General features: G+C 41.1%; 1 protein-coding gene across 2 annotated transcripts in view; it reads right to left on the bottom strand.

Moving 5' to 3' along the window:
* DNAJB6 (DnaJ heat shock protein family (Hsp40) member B6) overlaps nucleotides 1-27,832 on the bottom strand; it is a 47,015-nt gene that overhangs the window by 11,902 nt on the left and 7,281 nt on the right. For both annotated transcript variants that reach the window (XM_072327755.1, XM_072327754.1), the window contains exons 2-8: nucleotides 27,380-27,488; nucleotides 26,028-26,137; nucleotides 23,759-23,818; nucleotides 23,330-23,440; nucleotides 15,799-15,930; nucleotides 14,816-14,957; nucleotides 13,846-13,916 (exon numbers count right to left, since the gene is read on the bottom strand). In XM_072327755.1, coding sequence (XP_072183856.1) covers nucleotides 13,846-13,916; nucleotides 14,816-14,957; nucleotides 15,799-15,930; nucleotides 23,330-23,440; nucleotides 23,759-23,818; nucleotides 26,028-26,137; nucleotides 27,380-27,444 — 691 coding nt within the window. In that variant the 5' untranslated portion in view covers nucleotides 27,445-27,488. The remainder of the gene's footprint in view (nucleotides 1-13,845; nucleotides 13,917-14,815; nucleotides 14,958-15,798; nucleotides 15,931-23,329; nucleotides 23,441-23,758; nucleotides 23,819-26,027; nucleotides 26,138-27,379; nucleotides 27,489-27,832) is intronic.

The raw sequence follows: 27,832 nt of genomic DNA on the forward strand, positions 1-27,832 counted from the left end.
TCTTGGTGGCTTTTGAACTGCAGCCCTACTATTCATATGGCATTTCTCTGCATGCTTAATGAAAAGGAAAACCAACACAGGATTATCTCCTGCACTGAGAAATACAGCACAGGAACCGGGAGACGCATTAAGGATCCCACGTGCCTGTTTGTGACCCGTGAGAACTTTGCTCTGCTCCTATCTTTCTCATTTACGGCCTTGAGTGCAGCCAAGTGCCCATCTAACACTTTCAGATTCGAGGTGATTCACAAGCACTGAACCCGCCGGGGTCACTGCAGTGTAGCCGTGTGCTCACTGACTGATCTGAGCCATGCTGAGAACTAAATCCCCACTGGAGGATGTTTATCCGTCACAAGTGCCACAACCCGCCGATAAGGTTGTCATAGCAGCACAGCTTCCCGCCGCTACAGCAGTTGCGGTGTCGGTATTTACCTCGGTGGATGAGAGCAGGGTTCTTCTGTGACTCAGACCAGGCACTGCTGGGAAGCGGGGTGATTTAGAGGAACCTGAGCAGCTCCCAGAGATCACCTGCTCCTGCTGCTCCTTCTCTTAGAGCTCTGTGCCCAATGTCATGCAGCACAGACAGGGCAACAAGCAGCTACAGCAGAACCCAGAGCAAGGCTAATAGGGGCTTGCCACTGGCTACTAGAGCTGCTTGCTCTGCCACCAGGAAGCGGGGATTTCCCGTGGAAAAGCAGCCATTTTGAAATCTACTGATAATAACAACAACAAAAAACCCAGCGCAATTGGCCTCTGAAGCCCAAAGAGCCTGAAATCATTCTGAAACCATCCGGGGAATGCTGAAGCAGCTGCAGAATCTGCACCATCACCGCCGGGCAGAGCTTTCATAAACCGTAAGGGAGTAACAGTGAAGCATCGGACATTTTGAGCTCTGTTCCCCCAGTTGCCAGTGATAGTTTTCCTTCTGCAGCCCTCCTCAGTGCCGTTATCAAAGGGAGGAGATGAAGGGCTTTGCTGTGGTGACTGATGTCCTCCATTGCAAGAAACACTGAGCTGGAAAAGTGCCCGAGTGCTGAGCTGCTTAACAACTGTGTGCACTGTGGGCTCCCCATCAGTCAATGCCTTCTCCAGCCAGCAGTGGGGATGTCCCACCTCATCCCTCCCTCATCTCACAGCTGTGTGGCATCAGAGCCGTGTTACCCACCTGCTGCTACAGCCTGCCCTGCTAAATCTGTAATCTCGGGGATTTTCTGCAAGGTTTCCCAGGCTGTTGTTCCCTCTGCTGTGGGAGCCCATTTGCTGAGAGAGGAAAACAAGGCTACAGTGGCTATGAAAGCATGGGAGGTGGTGGTGAAGTCACCGGGAAGTGATGGAAAGAACAGGGACAGGGAGAAAGGACGGAGTGTTGAAGTCAACACTGCACTTCTATTTCTGTCGGGGCACAGCCATGGCTGCGGCATGCCTCGTATGTGGGCAAGGGCAGGGCTCCCTCCATGCTTTCTGCTTACTGCACACTGCAATCCTCTGCCCTTCTGGCTTTTAAAAGCTGGCAACAGATTTGTTCCTTTTATTCCTGCTCCACCCGTGCTCAGCCTGTTCCTGTGCCACCCACGCTCCCCTACAGGGGAAGGCAGGGGAATCCCCGCTGCCCCTTTCCTTCTGTTGACACCACTAACCTGGGATATGTGCAATAGGAAGGGCCCCGAGCCTTCCTACAAGGAACAATGTTCTACACCCCCTTGGTCCCATCCTTCATGGCCTGAACCAACACGAATCCTGTGTGAATCCAACCTGAGCTACCAGTGCCCACAGCCACCCCAAGTCTGAGTGCACCAAGCATTGCAACCTGATGTACAGACAGGGGAGAACATGGATTCATCTCCCCACTGCCTGAACATACTCACCAGATGAACCTTTATAAGCCCAGTAACACCAACCCTCACGCTCCCAGCAGGCAGAGATGTCTCCATTTGCACGCTGCTGCTCAGTGAGAATTTCATTACATGCAGAAGGCTCCATCACACAGAGGTCTTTACTCATAGAGATTTACTTAAAAGCTAATGCTATCTATATTTCTCATGCCAAACAAGACCTGAGACAAAGTAGGCAGCTCTGAGGTCTCTCAGTGTATTTCCACCTGCTGCTGGGTGATGACAGATCCCTGCCATACTTCCCTTTGAATCACTTCACACTGTGCTAAGGTACAGAACCACAATACCTGGCAGGGTGCAGATACACCACCTCAGGCTGAGCCAAACGTGCCAGCAGGTCTCCTTTCTACCATGAGGGACTCGGAACTCACATTCACTCTGAAATTGGATTTTGAAGCACAAACCAAAAGCCTCTTGAAAGAAAAACCAACCAACCCTTACGATGCAACTTAAAGCTCATTGGTTTCCGTCTCTTCTGTTCTTGCAACAAACTCATCTTTAACCCATTTAACTAAAACCAATTCTCAAGGCATTGCATCCTGTGTCCTCTTAGTGGCCTTCACCCCAAGGAGCATCCCCAGAGTGAGCCACACTTTGCAAATCAGACCGCCGTGTTACACTGCTTTTTCCACCTGCTGATTATTTAAATCAGCTTTCAAAGACTTCATGTACGGCAAATCCAGACCGCTGTGAAACGGCACGAAAAGCAAAGCCACGCAGTTAGAAGATAAAAAGAATCCTATGAGTGACTTCACAGAAATGTGATGAATGACTTCCACGGCTGTTTTTGTCAACGCTTCCATAGTAATTTGGCAAAAGCAAAAGACTGCCAAGTTTGTGTGCTGATCCAATGGCTGTTAGCGCTGTTGAAGCCTTACAGACACAAGGCAGGCTCCCTGTTTGACGCTCTGTTGCCCTTGCTCAGTTTATCAGCTCTCGTTTTTTCAGGTTCATCATTTGAAATACATTCTCTTATACCCCGAGCCTTAAACATGACACCAAGGGTTGCACATACAGTTATAAAAAAGAAGAGCTATCCACCCTCTTTGGTTATACCCCACAAGATCCATTACCGCACACAGGACATCCAGCTCCCAGCGCAGCGTTCCAGGGTCTGCACAGCTGCCTGATTGAGCACACAAAGAATGCCAGGAGCTTTTAAATGACCCTGAAAACACCACATGCTCCCTGGGGCAGAGGTCTGGCACTGCTTTATGAACCTTCACAGCAAAACCCAATGCCGTTTTTTGACACCTTTGTGACGACAAAGAACACTTTGCAGTTAGCGGGCATGTTCAATACTGACAAAGACCTAATTTAAAGGGAAAAAACAAATTGCAAGTTGACTTTCAAAGCTGATTTTGATTAAATGCTTACCTAGAAATCAGCAATCAGCACTCAGGCCTCACAGGTGCCACCACTCCCAAGCTACAGCACTTCTTGCTGTTCAGCATCTCCACTTCTAAACCAACTGGCTCTTCAGCCTTCAAACCCAACACAGCTTAGGAATGCTACAAGGTATTTCCCAAACCTAAGGCCTACCCACAATAAATACTGATACAACTTATACACACTTATACATAAACACATACATACAAAATCAGAGACACTCCTGTGCACGCTGCTTGAAGTCCTGACCAAATCAACCCAGCGGTGCAAAGCAGAGAAATTAACATTTTCAACCAGCTTAAAAAACACCAAACCAGAAACACTGCTATGATGCAGCAACAGCGGTACTTACAATTCTCCTTTGTGTCTGGAAACAGTACCATCAGTCACTTTCCATGCTGCTTCTGAAGAGATCCAGTTGGAAGAGAGGGCGTTCTACCAAGAGGGCTTTGTGAAGCAGAAGGAGCTCGGACACTGATGTCAGCATCTCCTTGGTACGCTCAACGCAGACACTGGGAAGGCCACCTGAGATGCATCCGGCACTGGAGCAACCCTGGCACAAAGTGGCAGCTGCCCATTGTCTGACACCATCCCAAATGCCATTTCTCTGCTTTCTGTTTTTATTACAGCTCTGGGATGCAGGGGGTGAAGCACAAAGCACAGCGATAACACCTTCGGAGCACAATTACTGGGACCAAATGGCAAAAAGGGCAGAGCTGAATTGAAGAGCTGCCATAAAGGCTGAGAAATTACAGAAGGCCAAGTTCCAGAGGGGAGCGCGGGGTGTCCTCATGACCACGAGCACTCGGTGCAGAGGCAGATGCACCCATGGAAGTGATGTACCAGTGATGCACCCACACTGGAGCTGCATGCCAGGAGAACAACTCACCACCTTCGGCTGATGGAACTAGCTCTGCTCAGCATCACCCAGCTCACCCCGCATCTCCTGTGGCTCTGCAATGGCAACAAAAAGCCTTTCCAAATACTTCAGTGACTTTGTCAGCAGACTCAACTCTACCAAGTGGAATAAATATTCGAGAGGGGAAAAAAAAAAATGCTTCATCAGAATTGTTTCACTACACACATTTCTGTACGGTGAGCAGACCAAAGGGCAGGATCCAGCTAACCTAATTCCCTTCCCCTCTTCAACACCACTCAACTCAAAACCTTCCCGGAAACACTTGCCAAGTTTCACTAAGCTTTAAGATGCCAAACCTCATTTACACCACAGCGTTTCTCCCCCTACTCTGAAAAATCATTACTGTTCACCCTGCAGAGTTCAAAGCGCACTGCAGCAACCCTGTGGTACCAAAAGAAAACCCGAAACAGATGCACAACAGATGAAACAGATTACCACACATTTACATGCATGCAAATCAGCAACTGACATAAGTCCCAGCACCTGCTGAGAAACAGCTTTATTAAGGGAAGCCTTCAAACACTGTATCTCCAGTGAGAAGTGATAAATAAACCCCTGCCCATAACACGAAGACACTGGGACGTGTCTGATTATAAACTCTGCAGGGACCTTCGTGTCCATCTACACTGCCATCTCCATTGAAAATGTTCCTGTTTTAAGAGAATGTGTCTCAAAAATCATAAAACTGGAGAGGCTTTAACCTCTGTTTGCACTATATTGTCCAACCAACATTAAAGCTGCACTCTAAGCTGCTGACTTGGCTACATGCTGCTCATGGGCCCACACCTGAGACGCAGATAATTGGGAGGATTTTAGCATCACACCTGGAAAACACAAGAGTTGGCTGTATCCAGGGCCAGCCAGGTATGAATGAAAGGCTACTTTTTGTTAGAGAAGAGGCTGGGAAGTGAAACACACCCACCCACCCACCCCTACCTCCTGCTTAAAGAAAAAAGCTTTTGCTATTGGAAACTATTCTGCCCAGGGCAACAAGCACCTCCCCTGCACTCAGCTCCCTGACTTCTACAAATACAGTTACCAGGGATCCAGTCATCTTACATAAACATTTCAAGGAGCAAAGCACGCACGTGATCTCAGAGCAGAGGAGAGGGAAGAATGGAAACTACGGCACAGTGCTCAAAGAATCCTTCGTCCTTGAATTCGTTCATCAAGAACAGGATGGCTCAAACACCCGTGTTTTCTCCGAGAAATGGCTTATTTCCTCATCTTTAGCTTTTTAAGGAGAGACTGTAAGAATTATCTTCTAGCTTCATGGCATGAGGGAGAACTTTCATCTCCATCTCCTCTTGCACGGCACGTAACTCTGTATTGCAACCATTATTTGCGTAGCTAAGATTACTAAAGGCAAACGCTGCTTGAGGTAGGATTGGGGAGAAATTACTCAACTGCCTTTTAACCTTTAGAACAGGATTCTCTTCCAGTTCTTCTGGGCTAATGTTCCCAAAATGGAGCAAAAAATAAGGCTGTACCAATGCTTTAGAACTGTTTTGGAAGGTCTCATCCATTGGCTGGCAGCCCTGCCCATGGCAGGGAGGTTGGAGCTCAACGACCGTTTAGGTCCTTTCCTATGCAATCCCTCCTTACAAAAAGATAGTGGAAGTGATATACCCTCCATTATCAGCTGGTATTGACATAGCATCACAAATCTCTAAGAACATGTATCACAAAGCATACTTCTTTCTTTTTTATTAAGCAGTGGAGAAGACTATCATAGAATTATAGAATTACCCAGGTTGGAAAAGACCTTGAAGATCATCAAGTCCAAAATAACAGACTATAACCTACTCTGTCATTTTCAACCCGATTCCCCAGCTAAACTGTTGTGTTTTGCCTGAGGACAGCTGAACACACAACTCAAGGGGACTTGTGTCATTCAAAGGGTTGCATTCCCTCACTTCAAAACAGGCTCCCCGTGAAACACAACTCAAAAACGCTGAAGTTCCTTGGAAAAGATGGGTAAGTTGGATATAACTATTTTGTTTCAACAAATTACGGCCTGACACTTTTAAAACTGATAGCCTTGAAGTGGTTTATCTGCTAACAAAGAGTCTGCAAATACAAGCTGTACACTGGCTACATACTTAAAGTGTAGAATGATTTCTGTGCAGCACTTCTAAGCCAGGAAAGGGCTGAGCAGTTTGGCACATACACTTATTTGCTTTTCTATTAATGAATTTCCAGGCTTCCACAGCTATGGCTATTTTGGCGAAGCTGCCCTGCTTCGAGGCTGCTATTTAATCAGTGAGGGGAAACACAGCTTTTGTAATTTGTATAGAAAGTAAAAGCTTCACAAAAGCTTTTCTAAGCACTGAGTATTTCGATCTCAAAAATATGGTTCATTTGACCTCAGAAGAACTGCAGTTCAGTTCTGGAGTTCCAGTGCTCTCCACGCAGGGCACCTTCCCAAGAACGTTAGGAAGGACCTTGAAATACCAGGACTGTGCCATTAGGTTACATGATAAAGCATTCAGTCTTATGATTTGGTTCCAAGATGTGCTTTATGGTTTTATGACCCAATGTGCTGCTGAGTTAGAATTCCAGGAACCTGCCTGTCCACAAGCTTCTCTTAGAAATAAATTTGATTCAGAATGAATATTAATAAATGCAGCTCTGGGTGCATTCAAAACCCAAATAAGCATCTACAGACCAACTTTTTTCATGCACGTAAGCCCTGTAGGAGATGCTGCTTCTGACACTATGTAAGTATTTAGCACGCTACCAAAACGGCTCCAGTTAACAAGAAGCCATCCCTTTCCACTGCAGTGACTCCACATTCAGGACACGCACACTGCTGTCCTCTTCAGATTTAACACACACCAAAAATAAGAACTTGAAACCATTAAAGCTTTTGAGAACATTTTTTGAGCCATCAGTCCATTATGCCAAACTATTCTTTGTCACAACCTTATGTTAACAAGAGATGTCTTTGTTTTTAACCCAGGACCTGAAATGAGGATCTCTCAAGGTTTTGTTGGAAAGAAACAGAAGACATACAAGGGCACACAGTAAATACAAATCAAGTTCCCTGCAACAGTCATTGAGGTCCTTGGCCAGGTTTCCTGTTTGTCACGAAACACCCAATCTGTCCAATACAACAAAGCAACAACTTACCTTAACAGTTCAGAACATCTTCCCCACATAAATTCCACTCTCGGCAGGCACACATCCCAAACTGGATGCTCTAGAGCAATACTCATCCACAATACTTGTGTCCTAGATGCACGTGTTGCCTCCTGTCTTCCCAAGTACTCTGCTTCCACCGCCCCTCCCGACAGCCAAGTCATCACCACACGCAGCCCCAACCATCCTTTCAACTCCTTCATCACTAAGGCACTCAAAACAATAAAAAAAACATTATATGCATGAACGTTAACCCATCAGGGAGGGAGGGAAAGAGACAATCTTAGACACAGGCCTAAAGGACCACTGCACCTTACATCTTGAGCTGCACCTCAGGCTCCTGAGCTTTTGTCACTATCAGGTAGAAGCAACACTTGCTTCCCACTAAAACATCAGTTAAAGAAAGATGGACGTCAAGACATTGTAAGCTAGAGAAACCACTTCTCATGGAAGCTTCTTCAACAGGTTGTCATCCACGTGTTAAAAAATGCATGTCCTTCTTTTAATTTGTCCAGCTTCAAACAAACATTTATATTCTTCCAAACAAGGCACAATTTAATGTGCAGTTCTACCTCACTGATGTACATATTATTTTTAATTTAATTTATTATTATTTTTTTTAAGAATCAAACTGGATTTGGCACATCATCCTCAGGCTACAGAAGTACCTTCTGTTTCTGCCCTGGCACACAGCATCTGCCAGCACAGAGGTGTGAACAGATGTGAGAAATGACCACCACTTCTCAATTCACTGTGACAGCTGGTGATCAGGTTTTCCTGACAAGAAAAGGCAAAGGCCAAGTAAAGGAAAAAGTCTTTGGAATTTAAATCTATGGCCCAAACAGGCTGAGTTGGTTTCTTACTTCTCCCTTACTGGCTTTTTGCTCTGCGAGTTACACCATGAAGCAGCATCGTGAATATCAAGGATACTTCTTTTTGGAGCTGAACTATACGATCCAGAAAAATGGAAGTTCAACTGGATATGTGCAGTGTAAAGAAGAGTCTGATGACTGTCCTGTTTTCTCTTAGACCTTCCTGAGAGAAAAACCTTCTACCACTTTGGCCTTGATCAGTAGCTAAGTTTAAGACTCAAGCCAAGAAGTACACAAACATTACCCATGTCTGCCAGCAATATCCAAATGCATCCAAAACAAACTGAATTTATAGCTCTCTATTGCTTCCCACAACATTCACTCACCTCCCAGTTTGTACAGAAGAGTTTAAGAATCTCCCTTCTGCAGCAGAGGGATTGGAACTTGATGATCCTTGGGGTCCCTTCCAACTCAAGACATTCTATGATTCTACTGAAACTAAGTATATAAGATAGGGATCGGATCGTATTTCCCATAAGCAGCCATGAGGAACGTGTATGTTAGAGATTAAAAATACTTAGTCCTATGAACAGCTAAGACAGTCTGGAGGAAAGGCTGAGCTTCCAAAGAGAAGCCCAAAACAACTTCAAAATACTCCCATCCTAGCTCCCTTTGGAAGGATAATGACAGAGACCAAATGTGAAAGCACGATGGAATAGCTACTTCCACATAAACAAGAAGCAAAACCCTGTTGCTGGGTAAGACTATCACAGACATCACAAGATATCACAACAGGAAGACAAATTCTGATTAAGTTTATGGTTTCATTTTTGTTCGGTTCAGTGTAAAGGGCAGCCTCCCAACAACATGCCCATGGAAACTGCCAGAGGTGGCTATAGAGACAGTTACACAAACCTGTGCTAAAGAAGCAAGTTAATCTTATTCCATGTATCAGTTACAATGATTAACACACACCGCATGTATTCCTGGTGAGAAACTGAAAGGCCACTGATCTGCTCAGCTCCTCTACGGGATGCGTTAAGGCTTCTGCAGGCTTAAGGAGTTTTTTCTCCAGCTAAACTCCCCTCTGGGAACAAATTTCAATCAAGTTTGTGATTAAAGCAAAGATAGAAGAATTCTATCCCAGAGCTGCTGCTTTGCATCTTTAGCTGCTTTGCTGACAGCTTCGGGCAACTACATTACAGACAGAACCAAAATCTGAACTCCACATGGACACTCAGGCTGTACACTCCTTAATCCACACCATTAACCCATTCAAATAAACATACAGGTAAGAAATAATGCAGGCTTCATGTTTCATGCTCAACAGTAAATAAGAAGAGGAACCGAAGCCTCCTTAATACAACACGCCATTTGTCATACCGCGTAAAAGACTTGCATCCTCACTGCAGTCTTTACAGATTGTTAACATTTAATCTCTCTCAGAATCAGCATGTAGTTGTGTTAAACGATTCAGCTTTATTTCAAGTGCTGGAAAATCAGCAACTACAGGTTTTTTTCCCCTTTTTCTATGAAGTTGCACTTGAATTTGGCTGCATTGAAAAGACCAGCTGACAGCACTCTGACAACCACCTGAAGACAAGCAATAACAAGACGAAAACCCAAACTACTTTCAGTACGATGAAAAGCAAATTTAAAGGTACAAGTCAGTCTTTAAGTAAACAAGGCCAGAAGGAGCAAACAGTACTGTCAAAGTCTGAGTAGAGCTGGCTATCCAGTTACTGATGTCTGCATTGCAACCACCTGGAGAGAACACAATGACTTGCAATGAGTCTAAGATATTCACAACATCAGGACCAAAGAAAGATCTTCCAAAATCACTTTCAAAACACTTCCACAAGAAGGCTAACAAGAAATCTAACACTACCTTAGAGCACTGTACTAATATAGTGTTCTTTTGAGAAGTTCTCTGGCCATAAGCATCACACAACTGTAACACACTCATTGCAAAACGCAACACTCAGAAGTAGGCGCTATCTTTTTACACCCACAAATTAAACCAAGTCAAAACAGGAAGCAAGTTCATGTTTCAGATAGAACAGAAACAGATTCAGGAAGAATGTTCAGGACTCAAAAAACAAATCCCTTGTCATGATCTGAAACACAGAAGCACGCTAAAATACAACACAGCCACATCTCAGCTTGCACCTAGAGCTAGCAGGGAGGCAAGCACACAGAACAGTCAGACACAGATACTGACAGAAGTACAAAATATACTTGTGCTTATTTAGAGCTATTGGGTTTTTTTCAAGTCTTTCACAAGTCCTGCCTTCAGCATCCTAAAGTCCCTCAGTCACAAGCTGGTACAGCCTGACCTACAAACGCAACGCGTGTTCACTCTGCAGAGCACAGCTCTCCCACTTACACCACAAAATGCCTGTGATTCTCCAAGGATGAGGTCTTCTAAGAACTGAGAGCTACAACAGCTGCAACAATTTTAAAACGTGAAGCATTCTAAGGCAAAAATCACAGCGTTCTCAATAAAGCAAAGTGAAAGGGTAGATGCCATGCAATCTGAAAAGTTTAGTGCGCTGCATTGAAGTTACCACCATGCGTAACAGACTGCACCAAGGAGGCTGCACCAAGAAAAAGCATTACAAAGTTATTGTATTCTACCAATGAACTTTGAAGCAGGGCATGAAAGAGGAAGTGACAAAGGTTTCAAAGATTCAAGAACTCCATCTTAAGTTTTTCCAAATGGCCTGAAGAGGTTTGATTTAAACTGGGTGGCGCCCCCAAGCATTCAAATTAATCCCTCCTGTATGAAGAAATGATACTTTTAACCATACGACACCCATTTTTGTCTGCTCCCATCCCACTGTATATGTGATGTGTAGCATTCACTCAAATCAGGAACCTGTGCTGTTATTAAGTATTTCAAGCTACATGGGCCAAAACAGAGGTGTAAGGAGATTTTTGCTGCCTGGGATGATCCATAGTGTGTCAGCTTTGAACAAAACATGCTAAGTATGTGTTAGTAAGAAACGATACAAAAGTTTCCAGAGGAATCTAATAAATGTATTTTTCCAGAGAAAAGAAACTCGTTTCAGCAGCAAAATAACAAAGTCTGAACATCTAATATATAAAAGAATGTAAGTTGGATCCACAATAAGCACAGGATGAGGATTCTTTCTCATTTTAGAAACGAAGCTGAGTGTTGTGGAGCTGCACTATTCCAAATAATCCTACATATTGAAACAGGTGGAGACTACAGCATTTTGGTCACATGTAAGGTGTCTATTTTTCAATCTGCAATTTACCTTTGTGTGAATGTTTTAAATCTCTCTAAGAACAAACGCAAACACGTCGGTACAGAACTGCCACAAGCAGCTGTGCTACCAGAACTGCCTCGTTAACTTGAGCTACTTTAAGTGTTAACCTAAAAACAAGAAAGAGAATGAAATAGAAGGTAAAGTTCGGCAGCTCAACATAAAACCTAATGGGTATCGACAGGAAGGAATTCAAACTCAACTCCAGATTGTCCTAATTTTATTTGAGTTGGTTAATCAATTTAGAAGCTTTTTGTTTTTTGAACAGTTTACATAACTTAAAGGAACGTGTCCTGTAAAGGTAAATTAACATTTTTCAGAACTCAAGACAGCACAACAAAGTCAGAGACTGAAATTAATTACTCATTTAGTTGTCATCTGGATCAAGAGGAAACATACAAGGGGAAGGAAAAAACAGCATCAATAAGAAAACACTGTCTGTTAAGTTCCAGACTGAGTTTGTGCTTCTACACAAAAAAAATAACCCATAACACTGAAGTACTGAGAATTCTGCAAAGAACTTGAAAAAGGACATAACATCTCTAGTCCCAAAATCAAAGTATACGTTAATGTCCGCTATCAATTTGGTTCTCTCCACTTAACGTGAGAAATTTGAGGCTAACTCTGCTCCCAATGTGCATTAAATTATAGCAGTTTTTAATTTTTAGATTGGTGGCTTTAGGTGAAAGCTGAACCAGCTCTTTTGCATGACAAAGAGGAGCAAATCTTTGTTGTATTTAATAATCGATGCATTTGTTAGTACTGAGTAGATGGTGCTCAATGAGAAGGCATTAAATGATCACCCGAAAACACCATGCTGTTTTCCTAAACACGAAGCCAGACTACAGAATGTGGTGAAGGCCAGATGTTCAAAGCTTGTGCAAAGACAGAAGCTGCACACCCATGACTTAAGCGTGACACTACCCAGAGGCTGGCAGGCATTCACATATGCCAATATTTCTTTGCATGCTTCCTTCACATTCTCAAATCATCTTCCACTAAACTTTGAAAATCTGGTCTTAGCTACAAAGTGACACTTTGCCTTACTCAGTTAAAAGGGAAAAAAAACACATATCTATATATAGATCTATATATAGATATATATATATAGCTTGAGAGAGGGACATTCAACCATCATTTTCTCAGTTGATGACAAAAAGTCAAAACCAAACTGAGTTCCTTCATCCAGACGTTTCCCTTTCGTTTGTCCCTGACAGTTTTGCATAAATCTTCTCCAAATCAACTATGCTTGTTCTCAAAATGTGCAAAACATTTTAGCATTCAGAAACCAAAATCAGAAAGACTGATTTTTTTGGACGCTGGGCATTATCTTTTGAATTAGGCTCAGAACCTGAAACCTCAGCAAACTTGTTTGTTTTTAAATGGAGGGACACACTTTTGGTCCAGAGGAAGGGGAGGAGGGGGCTGGGAAACAGCATTACGGCAAAAGATGGAGTTAAGAAAGTCAGCCAATGAATGCTTCTTAAAAACACGTGCTTCAAATGCAGGCTTAGAGAAGTAATTAAATACGTTTTCAGTCACAGCGAAGCAAACATCCGCAAAGAAAAAAAGGCCCTCGTCCTTAAGATGAAAGAAAAAGGTGGTGGGAAAAAAAAAAAAAAAATAAAGCACTGTTTTCCCAAGTTGCCCGAATCACACACAGACACAAGAAGGTTACAAATGCCATTCATGAAAGAATGCACCACAAACATCAGCATTTATTCATTTTGAATTATTTTTTTTTTTAGCAAATGACAAAAGACCCAGCTCACTTGCTTCACTTTTGTTAACCTTTTGCTTACATTACACGTTTAAACATTTGTCAAAACTTACTAAGTCGTCTGCATTCATGCACAACTAGAAAACATCCTTAATTTATTTAAACCAGAAATGCATTACCAGAAATGTATTAACATCGTTCGCTAGTAAACATTAAAAAAAAAAAAAAAGTTGAAATTATTAAAAACCTTATCCTGGAAATGTTAACTTCACAGCAGACTTAAACTACTATTGGCTCACATTTCAAACAAATTGGAGAAAGCAAGATTCATGCTAGTGTTAGTGTACATCTTGCCCTAGCACTACTGAAGGATCATGGTTCACCTTGGATCATATATGTTAAAAAGAAAAGTGCATACAGAAATTTACAACAATTTTAAGGACAAAAAATGGTCCTATTGATGTGGTCCCAACAATTAACTCAAAAGTCTATGACAAATACGAGCTCCGGTGAGCTATTTATACTACTTAAGATTAAGTACGGATATACAGAAAGTTGAGTTCATTTGAAATCTTCAAAAATTGTTCCTGTCAATCCTCAAATGGTGGCTGTTATAGCTTAAAATTCTGTTAAATGCGTGCGTTGAATTACTTGTTATCCAAGCGCAGCAGCTGCTCCTTACCATTTATTGTTAGCGACCTTAACTGGCCATCTTCTTCAACTTCTACTCTCTCTTGTCCATTCTCAACAATTCTGTAGGACAGAACACACAGTTACCTATTTTAAAGCGCTAACAGCAGTCTGAAAGCCTACACCAAACCTAGATAATGAAGTGTAACAGAGCACTGCCTGCTCAAAACAACAGTAGTTGGCAAGGTTTCACAATTAACAGTGCAGAAGCTGTAACAAGTAACCACACGTATTCCATCACTGATATTGCTCATTTCCAGAAAGCAATTTTCCTGCTATAAGTTTGAATCCTAGAGTTAATTCACACCTAGATTTTAATTAGCATGCCATTCTCCCTTCATGATTAAAATGAAGAAATAACATAGACAGATATAAACTCTGGAAATCAAACTCAGAGAGGAAAACACATCCACATTAAAAAAATGGAAGAATGGCTTCCCATTCAAAGTAAAACTCTATGCAAAAATGATTTTCATTGGGTATTCCTTTTCCTTAAACATTTAAATGCAGTAATCTTACTCAATTACTTGATCAATAAGATGAAAGAGTACTAAACATAATGCAGGGTACTCTACATTTTCCCAAACATAGCAGTTTCTCCATTCCCTATGGGTAGGCTATGTGCAGTACCTGAAAACACCTTCATTTCACACGTGGGCAGTCCCACCGCAGGCCCTACAAGGCTGAACAATTCTCAACTATTAGGAGCTCAGACAAAAACACTACCTTCTCCATTTTTACATGCTATAACTATAAGCAACTCAGCAAAGCAAACGGTCACAGAACCCAACACCATTTTTTTTCCTTTATTTTTTCAGAAAAATCCAAATTTTCTGATGACCACAACATCAAGAGCAGTAATACAAACCAATACACATATAAATATATACCGCGTGTATGTAAATAGTTATGCGCATGCAGAACTATGTATTTCTACATAGTTTAATGGAAATCTCTCTTACCTCTTTGTAGTAATTTTTCTGCCGTTAACTATTTTAGTTGAGGTTGATACTGATTTGAAGTTTCCCATCCCACTACCACCAAATGATGTAGAGGAGAATGAAGCAATGCCTCCATGTCCCAGCGAGCCAAATGAAGTAAAACCTATTGGGGAAAAAGTTAACGTGACAATTATTTGACTAAAGCCATAATTTTGCATGACTGTGATCTTCAAATTTATCAGCTACTCAGACCACCTCCTTGCTTTAGGGTGCTCTTTATGGCTCCATCAACACAGCATCAGTGACTCATGGCATTAAACACCTGTGCGAATGTAAGATCTCCAGCCCCACTGATGTATTCCACATGGACACAGTTACAAATGCACAGCATTGTCCTCTTTTAAAGAAAAAGCCTGTCAGCTGAATTCAACCATTATAACCTAATAATTGTTCTAACCTCAGTGTAGAACTATTTGCTATAAGAAGTCTGATTTTTCATGTTAACAGACACAGTAGGTTGTCTTATGCTAGCAGACAACATGAGTTTTGTATTGCAAACATCCCAACTAATACTCAGAATCTTAACACTTGAGCACATCAAAAAGCTCTGAGCCACAGACCTCACCATTCAAATTAACTATTCCAGAACTCATTCTAAGTAGCACCACAAGTTTCAAAACACAATATTCCCAGGGTGCTTTCCAAAACTTCAAACAGTCGCACCAATACTCAAGGACAAACAGAACTAAAACTATTCTCAAGCCATAAAGAAACTGCAACATAGTCTTCGAGGTCTGTTCACTTTTTATCAACTTTCAAGTAGACCAAATACTGTAACAAAGGTTTTATTTACATTCAGACTTTTTAGAAAGCAGACTAAATTCCCACAATATCAGTCTCACAATTTCCTGAACGAAGGTAACTTTTTCAAGTATTTATCTGCTCACCACACTGAAATCCTTTGTGAAACAAAACTATTCTTTGTTAAATGCTACACTATTTACCTGTGTCAAATGAAGGAAAAGCACTTCCAAAAGCAGGGAATCCACCAAAGGCAGTGAAAAATGATCCACCATCTCTGCTTCTGCTTCCCCTTGGACCCCGCCTGCGCCCAAAGAAGTCCTCAAAAGGATCTTCTACAAAACAAAAGACATTTAAAGAGGTTAATCTCACCTCACATATAGAATTACAATTATAAGCAATTGACTTTCTTATCATTTTAGCCATTTAGTATTAAAACAACAGTAAACTTACTGTAAATGCTCTTTCACGTCTCAGCACGGTAAGCAGTAAGAGTTACAACAGAAGTTTACTTATTTCAGATGCTCACACAGCATAAATTGACTGGGTATCATGATAAAACTGCAAATAAATACCAGCTTGACTGTGTCCACTCAGTATTTGTCAGATTTAGAACTCTTCAGATGCATTATCATGATCTCTACACAGCAGTAAGGAGCAACACCGTGGAAAAATTAAAACCTCAGAATTTAACAGTGTTTACAATATTGGACATAAATACTGCCCACAGCTCATTGCTGGTTCAGATCTACTGCAGTCCACCACTATGGAAAAGTTACTTCCAAATGGTTTGTATCAATAATAGAAATATAAAAAGCCCATCCAATGACTGAACAATAACTCAAATTTCAAGTACTCTGTGTTTATTTTAGCCCTTGCCACATCAGGTACTTTAAACATTTATTCTGGTGCAGATTTAAGTAGTAAATTATGGGACACTGCGCACAAACTTATGAAGAGACATTCAGACACCATCAAGTAGGAGGAAAAGGTGAAAACCAGAGAGTGCCATGGAAAAAACTATGTCAAATTCACACACAACAGTTACGTCAGCAGCAGTTATCAATTCCATTCCCATTAGCAGAGCAATAGATTCTTTCTAAAGATAGATATTACGTACATATAAAAAATGCCTACCTAACACATTTTTGTTTATGTATGAATTCATATACGTACATAGACACCACTGCAAGAATATCCCTATTTACTTAGAAGCAATCAAGCTTTCCTAAAATACAGACATTACTAAGGCTATCTGAAAAGGCTTTTACTAACACTCTTCAAACAAAGAGCTTTAGATTGCAATCACGTAACACATCATACTCAACATATATATTTCTTATTTTAAACTCCAAAGTTCAAGAACTTCAACTCATCAAACAGAACTCTATGAGGATGAGTACTGTACAGTACCAACAACTGTACCACATTCTACAAGTGGAGGTTCAATACTGAAAGCTAAGTCAGCTTAAGCTCCTCCTGAGAAATGGTGACATCATCAGTAGGGGCATGAAAACAATGTAAACTGATGTAACTGTACTACTGTTCTGATGTACTAATTGACAACTAATGGTCAAAGATTAGCCCACTCCTGGTACCACCACAAAATCCCAAGCTGATGCATGCTACATCACCAAGTATCACTGGTGACATTTCTAAAGCAATCAATCTGGTAATAAAAATTACTACTTAGCACACGTGATTCACTTACAGAAGCGTCACATTGGATTTAAGGCTGAACAATTAAAGCTCCTAAGGTCCAAAACATATTCCCACCAGGGAAGATAGAAAATGCCAGGAGCAACAAAAATAACCCTAGCTTACACAGTTATTAAATAGAAAAGGCAGGACCAAGCTTTTATCTTACCTACACCACCAAGCAATGATAAAGTTTCCTTGTTTCCACGCTTTTTTGTTTGTGTGCTCCTGTGCTATTTTTTACCTCAAGATAATCTGCTATGATCTTTAAAACATTACAAGCAAAACCAGTTCTTTGGCAAAGCAACATGGGAACCTACAACTATGGTTATCATTTCCCAAACAAGCACTGTAACCATCCTTTTTAAAACTGCTTCCCTCCCCCCCCCCCCAAGATAGATTATCAGCTAGTAAGTCAAACCACTGCACTTAATTGTTTTGAAGCCTAATATATTCTTGCTTGGGTGACTCAGAAGTTAGTTATGAAGGTCATTCACTCACGTGTACAAATGATCTATATTATATTACTCTCACTGTTAAGCTTTCTATTTATAACTCCATTTTTCCTGTTACCTGGAGTTTGAATAGAAACAAAACAACCTGCCATGTAAGCTCTGAGTATATGATCCCCCCACTCTATCAGCCTATTCTACAAGGGACTCTCCCACACAGCAGCAACCAACAATGATGGTTTTATGGGAGACCCCAGAATCCCCCAGAGATCCCTGCTGTCAACACAGCTGTAAATGCATTACTGCCTGCTCCTTGCCTAACCTACACTTGGGCGTGCTCTATTTCAGCCTTTGGCAACCCTACACACCAAAAAAAACCTGAAGTCTGTACTCCACTTCCAGCCTCAGGTGATTCCAGATTGCAGTTCTGCTAATAAACCTCCCCTGTTCTGCCAGTAATTCTCTCCAATAAATTACATGCTGGAACCTGATTGCAACTGATTGCTGAATCCTCAGCAAGACAACTGAGAGTCAGGGGCACGGGGAGCTTTTCCAAGGCAATATTCTGTCCTCATGACTGCGCTGACAGCCATTCAAGTACAGTACACAGAAAAAAATGCCAAAAACACTGAGCAGTGAAGGCAGCAGGAAGCTCCTGCACGATCATTTGTTGTATCCACCACCACATCCACACGCATAAAGCAACCTCACAACTGCTCAGGCACTGTTTATGATTTGAGGCCGTAAATCAGGATGATGAATAGTCCCACTCAGCAAAATAATAACATCTCAGCCTGGCAGGTCTACTTTTATGATTTAGCACCACCTTTCAAATGCATGATAACCTTTTCAAATAGACAGCTTCTCCAAAATGGTTCAAATGAAGCTAATACCAAAATATTGGGGTGTTTTGTTTGAATGACTCACCATAAGAAGAATTTTGGTGCCATTTGGGATGATTTTCTTTTTTGACATCACGTGCTTATCAGAGCAACAAAACCGAACAGCAAACAAAACCAAACCCCAAAAAAACCACACAACAACCACAAGTGAAGGCCCTTCCAAAAACGGAAAATACAATATACTGTGCAATTGACAAACATCATAAAGCCAAAATGCTGGACCTTAAGCTACTACTGGATACTGTTCACTTTAATCAGGCTAGTATCAGAAGCTTATGAGATGACAGACTATCAGATGCGGCACCAAAAGAAACGGTCAGGCACCATGAAAGCAGCAAGGAGCACAGGGACCAAAAGGTGAGAGGTTCAGGAAGACAGGGAAAGCTTTCTACTGGGATCAGTGGCATGGGGTGACACAGGGATGATGGGGAGAAAAGTAAATGCTTAAGCAAAGAATTCACCCTAAACTGTTAGGAAAATATGAAACACAACAAAGGACTCCGGGGTACTTGCTGCTGTTAGGTGAAAGTCTGCAGTTACATAAGCCAAGTTAATATATAGGTAGGAAGGAACACAATGCCTCCAGCAATGGAAGGCTGCATGTTAACAAACCCATCTGAAAACATCTGAACATTACAGCAGCTCACCGGTGTACAGCAGAACCCTGCTTTATCCTGTGGAACATAATTCAACCTCAAAACAAACCAAACAACCACCACCACTGAAAATCTCACTGCAGCTCAAAATGAAGTGGGTCATGATCCCCTCCTCACCCTCAGTTCTCAGCTGTGACACAGGATTTTCTCACTGTCAACAGCAGGACCCACTTGCAGAATACTAGAAAAGATGAGTTCCTTTCTGCTCTCCTGTCCTATGATCGCAGAACTGTATGACAAGTGGCATTAACTCACTGATCCAAAAGAAAACACTGCCTGTTTGTATTGTTAGCTTTCCCCTTCATCCATGAGCTGACCTGACTCAGCACTGGCAAGACTGGAGTATCTGAAAGAAAGCAGGCAGGAAAGCACAATACAGTGGAGGAAGGGAATAAGGGAGGTAACAAATGAGTACCTGCACTCGCCCACAATCCAGTTTTACTTTGTGACTTTCAAGTCAACCTGTAACATTAGCTCCAATCACCACCAGAAGCAAAACTAAAAGTATCACATTTCCTACTGCAGTCACTTCTACCATGACACTATCATAGTTGGGGCAACCAGATCACCAACTGCTCAGCCTGATGGAAGGAAGTTCCACCACATCAGTTTTCTGTGGTGGCTCCCAGTGCAGCTGTGGAAGCAACTATACTGCTACAAGGATGGAACAAGCACCCAATGGTCCAAAGGAGTACAGGGGCATGCTGCCAGCAGTACTACCATGTTAACCCTCATGACACAGTAAAGTCTATCCCAATGCAGCGCCATTGTTCACCTCTAAAAAACTGAAGAGTCACACTGCAAGTGTTCTCACTGCACAAACCGCTGCAGTCAGAGGTTTTGACAATCTTACAGGAAAGCATGCAAAGGGTAACTATAAAAACAGCATCACTGCTCAGTCACCACCCCCTGGACTACCTGCCCAACCAGTAAACCTTCTTTCCTTTTGTTTACTGCAAGGGAAGCCACACTATTGCCTCTGCCAAAATATGACACTGAGGAAAAGCTCAACGCCTATATTGCAAATGCAGGAGGATGACACCATAACTGCAATGCACTGAGCAAAGTGATGTTGAAAAGCTGCTCAGCCCCTACAGAAGGGAGCAGTCTAACTGAACTGTATTCAGTATTACAGCCTGCCTTGTTTCAGCAAGCAAAGACAGAGCCTGCCATGAACTCTCTGTATCAAAGCACACCGTAGGTAACTGCATTGACCATATCACAATCAGTGTAATAAGTGCAGGTCAGAACAGCACACTCAAACAAAGGGCTATAGGTTTATAATACATATATACAATAAAATGAAATTACTGGAGGAGATGTTTCTGTCTTATCTCCTATTTGAAAAGGATCTCAAAGATGCAGATTCACAGAAAACACACACAGAGCTTTGCACATCAGTTTTGGAGAATACCCAAGACACAATAAGTGCACAATCAGAACTCCACAAGCTGCAGAACTTTATTATAAAGGATACTGCAGTTGATCTGTCTGTGCCACTTATTCATAAGAGCCATGAAGATGCTGTTGCAAACAGTGCTGATTCACCTGCCTAGTATATTTCACCACAGTCTTTTATAATTGAACATTCCATAAATGAAATGTCAAACAGATGCTTGCCCCACTTACTTATGAAAGCTTACCAGTAGAACTGTTGTAGCATTTGAAAAGTCTTTCTAAAGACATACAGCAGTGATTCTGGACTAGCAATTTCCTACAGAAAAGAGACTGAGAACGTATCTTTTAATCCCACCTATACCATTATTATATAGATACAGATCACTGTGCAAATGCCCAGGCATACCTTAAAAATGAAGGATTCTTCTACTATCGCTGTATGACCTGCTTGTCCTCTTTAAGACAAATTTAACCTGCCAGATATCCAAGGAAAAATACGATTCTGGAGACTAGCAAGCTGAACCAGCTCAGAGACAAACACAATTAATACAGCTGACTAAAGGTAGAAAGAAAGCATGTCTGGGGCTTCCTCTTAGGCCAGTGTGCTATCAAACAGCTCCTCAGTGCATCCAGGGGGACATCAGCCAAGGATCTGAGTTTTAAGATACAGAGAAGAATTTGGAGGGTGGATTCTTCAACAGCACAAGCTGCAGGGAGCCACTGCATTATTTCCATCTGTTCTTGTGTGACAATGCTGGTGAGGGAAACGCTTCCTTTGAATCTATGAAGCTACTTCTGAAACATCACTGATAGTAAGATCCAGATCACACCATGAATAACTGCTGCACGCTTCCATACAAGACAGCTTTAATCGAAAGCCTTCTTCATTGAAGTTTTAGCAATCTAAAAGATGTTGTGACTAACAAATTCACTTTGCCTTAGAATATCTAATCATCACAATTACCACAAGATGGGATTACACATGGATTAAAACTGTGGTTTTGCTCTTATGCCCTAGCAAGACTGTAGCTAAATTTAAAATAAAATAAAAAGGCTTTTGAATGTGATCTTGCCATTTCCAGGTAACTTACCCTGAAATTTCAAACTCACCTTCCCTTATTTCTATCTCCCCTTCCCTTAGCTCCAACTACTCGACAGTCACCTTCTATCCTTGTGATGAAAAGCTTCATGAAGCTATGCTACTTTTGAAACAATGTCCTAAAGTATATTTCATATAAAATACATTCTGCAAGGATTACTGCACGCAATTATCCTCTTCCAGGTGAAGACTCTTTAGACTACACATTAAAAGTAACTCACCACACTCCTCTAGAACACTCACCTATTGTTTATGCAATCAGTATTGCAGAAGTCAACCTGCAATAAGTCTCTGTTGTATAATGGAACCAAACTACATAACATACAGCTATCCAGTTGAGTTCCTCCTTGACAAAAACATCTGCCTAGTTAGCCACATAACAAAGTTACATTTTTACTGCTGGAAATCAAAGGTACTATCAGAGTTCTGAATCTCAAAAGGTACACTGATAAAACAAGCATTTACACACACTGGAGCTGCCAAGTTCATTATCTATATAGAATGAGACAGACTTCTCTCAGCCATCAAAGTCCAGCAAGAACATCCAGCTTAACACATCTGGCCACAGAGAAAAGCACAGTTCCTTGCTGGATTTATTTGCCTAGATACACAGGCATCTAATGTTGTTTGACATACTCTGAAGCATCCTGCCTAGCTCCTGCTAACTGAAGGGTAGTGGTCTGCTCTAGCAATTGGGTTTTACTTCCTAGCCCATACAGAAACTATAGAGTATATACTGAACATTGAATCTGATCTCCATTATAGGTCACAACTCAAGCAGCAGAACACACACTGAGGTACTGAATTCTATCACTTCAGAGAAGATCCTCACACACTTGAGCAAATACAATCACAATGACAAACGAGTATCAGCACTATGGTAAGATCAGTTTAACAATTTTGTCACGCACTGCTTCCTTTACCTAAATGAAGCACAGACTTCAAGAGATACCTAAATTATCTGTAGATATCTGTACCTATAGAGGCTCCATCCCCCAAGCAAACAAGTGACCTAAAACCTGGAACATTCTCCAGATGATGCATGCAGCTGTTCTTATCTTGATACAGAAAATCATTTCTCATATACCAGTTCACTGGTACACACTGGAGACACACTGTAACCTATCAAAGTAACCCAGTCAGACCAGAAGCTCTCCAAACTACATTAAATATTTACAGATCAAAACAGGTCAAATTCAGCAGACAAAGTCCACAAAGAATTCTAGTGTGTACTTCTTCTGTCTAGTGTTATTTCCTTCCAACCTACAGAGACAGAGCTGCCACAAATCTAAGTTTTCTTTAAGCCACGCCTTCTGACAAACATGAGCTGGTAATCCAAACTTAGCCTGTACTATCAATCAACTGAGGAAAAAAAAGGAGACTGCAACAGACGTTTTAATACAGAACTGTTTACCACTCACTTGCAGAGTGACTTCTCACAGAGCTGCTTTAGCTATGTATGTTCTCTAGGATCAAAATGAATCAGCCACACCAGAGATGGATGTAACTGAAACAAGTAGGTTACTTACCAAAGAAGTCAAATGAAAAAGGGTCCCTTCCACCAAAAAACTCCCTAAAGACATCATTCGGGTTACGGAATGTAAAGCCAAATTCAAATGGATTATCAATATGACTTCCACCTGCAAAAAAAAACAAGTTGAATTTCAGTCACCCTCACACACTTGCACTACCAATAAAGTTCAAGCCAATATATATTAAAATCCCTAATATTTCTAACATCATCTCAGGTACCCCACAAAGTAAATAATACTTAATTCCATTTAATATTAGTTCAATTCTATGGTGTTTTTTTTCCAGATATCAGTAGACAAATAATAGAACAATAATCATAATATTCTTTAGGTCATAGTATAGGCAATCCTAGATTCTTCTTTAAAAAAACAGCAGAAAATGGCTTTCCAGCAGAACAAAGAAAGAGCTGCCAATTGACAACATACCTCCACCTCCATTTATTAAGCCTTCTTTTCCATATCTGTCGTAGATGTCACGTTTTTTAGCTACAAGGAGAAGTTGTAAACTGTATCAGTAAATAAACACAATAAACTGGTAAAAAAAAAGACAAAATAATAACAAACAACAAAACACTTAACAGGTCTTTTCAGCTATAGTTCTTCTCAAAGCTAGTTTATTTAAGAAAGTTCTGACAAGAAACTAGTAGAAAATTTTGTTGAGGGTTACCAAAGCAGTTTAGGTTCAGAAAGAGCAGACAAGTCATTTTACACTTACTACCTTACGTTCCCTTATACTAGGAAAAAAAACACTGCCATGTATGAACAAACCTCAAAGGATACCTGTCTTTATAAAGCTACCAGGGAAAACTTTTGGCTGCAGAGCTCTAGGATTCAACCCTCTACGTTGGCTAGATAAAGCCCTGGTCACCTATCTGCTATAAGGAAGACTCCATAGGCTCTCTGACAAACTGTCCCTTGTGCTGAAGGATTTTCATTGTAAACATTTTGTTCCTTTTATTCAACTGGAACATCCCTTGTTGCAAATCTTTGTCTTTTATTCTGCAAGACCAAGTTCACTGTGAGAACGTAGTAAGAAAGGAAGAATAGGGTTTTTGTATGACTATAACTGCTTGCTCTCTATTGTTTCAGAAGACATGGAATGCTCTTCATTCCATTGCAAACCAGCATCCCAGTATCTATGAATAAGGGAGAGAAAGCAAGTTAATTCCACATTACTACACAAGATCAGCCTGCACTGCTGGCACTGGAGGGGAATCCGAGAGTATTTTACTTGCACCTCCATGGAAGCATCAGTCAGGATATCTGATTTCAGACTTTTGATGTTAATGTGTTTTTCCCACTGTAACATTTTCAGTGGATAACATTTTTGAAAGTTAAATAGCATAACTGGAAGAAAATGCAGTTACCTCAAACAGCTACTGAAGAGCAAAATACTTCCCTGCTGGCTGTTGATTCTGTTGAATTCCAATTTTACTTATTGGTTATCATTTAGAAATGATGCAAACTTGCAATAGGTACACACATGCATGCGCACAGAGCAAAGCATAGTTCCTTTTGTATTGCCTTTTTAGAACACAAATAAAGGTTAACCTACCCCCATCAATTAAAAATAGACACAGAATAAACTGTCAGAAGCAGCAGAAAACAGTTAAGAACTGAGAGCTCAGCAAGCCTGAAGTTCACCTTGAAAAAAACTTTAATGTTCTTGAAACCTCAAGACATGTGTGCCCTATGATCATACGTAATCCCTTACACAGCTACTCTCCTTGCAAAATCTGCCTTCATCCAAGCCTATAATGGTGTCAGAAACTTTATTAAGTTTGCAGGACAGTTGACTGCCCCTCAACCATCGGGCTCAGGATTTAGTTATGCTTGTGCACAGGTAACTGTTATGATCCCAGTAACTTTGGTTTGGTATATAGCCAAGAACAGGAAGTATTTTCAGAACATGTTCTAAAATTCCAGGAATACCATCCAGACCAGCATCCTACTTTCAGCTTACTCAAAGAGTTTACTTTAGAAGGGAAAGCCACTCCAGAAGATGAGAATTCATAAATTCAGTTTTATTTATATTATCAATCAAAATCAAATTGAAGACACAGGGTGTACAAGACAGCTAAACCAGGCCGAATTCTGAAAGGTAATCTAGATCCTGCTGCTACTTTAAATAGAGCTTTCCCACTCACTCACTGGTTCCAGGTGAAATCAAGGACACTTCAGAAATAGACTACAGACAGCTGCAGTCAGTTATAAAGGAAAAATAATCAAAGTTGCTTAAATCACTTCATTATGATTCAGACTGCTTCTGTCAAGACATTTGCAAAAGTTAATGCTGCTTTTCAAGCAAAAAGACACAGGTGAACTAGAAAGCGAATTCCCCCACCACAGGGGTAAGGCTAAGCAACTGATTCCAAATGACACTTCCCCTGTATTTGTGGTAACACTGGTTTGACCTCCTTAGACAAAAGTGGATCTTAGCTTTCAGAAGGAAATTGTCAGAGTTACTTATCTAGAAAGATACTGAATTTTTAGTTTCAAAATTTCTGCTCCTTTTCTCTTACCTGCAAGCTTTTTTTTCCCACCCCCCTCTTCCTTCTGTACAGGAAGTAGTCTAGTTGCACAGAAAGATAAGGTCATAATACCCCTTAAAGAGCATCATGAGTTTTCTCCTCAGCATTTTCAGTCTTAAACTGTCCAGAGAGCTGCAGTGCAAAAGCCCTTTTAAAATACCTACCATCTGACAGAACTTCATAGGCCTCGGCTACTTGTTTAAATTGTTGCTCTGCTTCTTCTTTATTTTCTGGATTCTTATCAGGGTGCCATTTTAATGCCAACTTACGGTACCTAAATGGAAGGAAATAAAAGGATATTTTACTTTGAAGTGAAGAAATAGATATCAGGAAGAAAATCTTTACTGTGAGGGTGGTGAGACATTGGAAAAGGCTGCCCAGCAAGGTTGTGAATGACCCTTCCCTGGAGGCATTCAAGGAAAGGGGTTGTGAGCAACCTGGTCAAGAGGGAGGCGTCCCTGCCTGCAGCAGGGGGGTTAGAACTAGGTGATTTTAAGGGTCCCTTCCAAACCAAACCATTCTGCGACTCTCAACACAAAATATGTCAAACAAGTTTTCAGGGACTCAAGTACTTATAGATTTCATAGTGCTTTATATCTTGCCTCTAGAATAGCATCAACAGATCTTGCAGGCATACGAAGAACTGCCTACCCAGATTTCCTTAAAAAGTGTTTTTAAAAACTGGAGTTCTTCAGATAAGTTTAGATTTATTATTCCTGAGTGTTCCTGAACACAAGGCAGGTGTGGCAAAAAATTCCATAACAACTCTGCTATACACTTCTCGTTAAACACCCCATACTCCATCTACACTATATCACAACCAACTACTATAAGCATCAAGAGTAGTCTTGTGATCCAAACAGAGATGATAAAGCTCCAGGAGCATCTCAGTAACTAACTGCGGTAGTATCTCATATCAGAGGCACGTCTGATGGCTCACTCATATACAATCCCTATCCTCAAAAGGGATATTTCAGGCTGTGTTCAAAAACTACTTAGAGGAACAAAGCTAAGCTTGTGTTAATGTTGATTTGCAGTATTTCACACAGCCATGCAGCATTACAGTTCAAATTCTGAGTTGACATAGATGCTCTTGTGCAAATTCCTGCACATACAAGGGACAAAAAAATAAGCTGCCATGCACTAGAGCAGTTTGATTAATTGTAAAGCAGGGCACCCAGGAGAAGGCAAGATAAACACAGCATTTCTAGGTCACTCAAAACTGCATCCTAATGTCAAACATTTTTGGTATACTAGGAACATGAACTGTGGGAACGTCTCCTCCCAATAGTTTGCTGTAAAGTAAACAGTATCTTTTAGGGAAAAACAAAAGGCAGCATGCCAAATACTTGTTAATAACTTAGAAATCTAAGCACCTCTGCAAATGGAGGGGAAAATGAGTTGCAGTTCAGCCACGGAATATTACCTCAGATGATGACTATTCACCCAAGTATTGAAAACAAAGAGGATATATTCGCTCCTTCAAATATCCCACGTATACCAAAGCAATACTTACGCTTTTTTAATATCTTCTGCTGAGGCATGCTTCTGCACTCCCAGAACTTCATAGTAATCCACCATGTTTCAGCAGTTGTCTTGTTAACAACAGGTGGGACTTTCAAATTCTGCAACAACAAGAGCTTGTAAATGAAGTCTGTACAGTAATGCTGCATCATTTTTAACAAGATCAAGGCAGAACTTAGTATGTGCCTGTACTAAACATGATCCAGACTGCTTTCACATAGTCAAACGTTCCAAACACACACACACAGACACACAGACAAAAGATTCACTTATTCTAAGTTGACACATGAGCCATTACTTTGATTCTAATTTGGATCAACATTCTTTAATTTCACTGAAACACGGTGAGAAGAGATTAAGGAAAACAGCAGGTTTCTGAAATAAATCAGACTGAAAAGCTGGTTTTAATCACTACCGTAAGAAGGAATTGTACTGTATGCCATCA

This window comes from Excalfactoria chinensis, chromosome 2 (genome assembly GCF_039878825.1).
Source record: "Excalfactoria chinensis isolate bCotChi1 chromosome 2, bCotChi1.hap2, whole genome shotgun sequence".
In the NCBI taxonomy this organism is placed as follows: Eukaryota; Metazoa; Chordata; class Aves; order Galliformes; family Phasianidae; genus Excalfactoria; species Excalfactoria chinensis.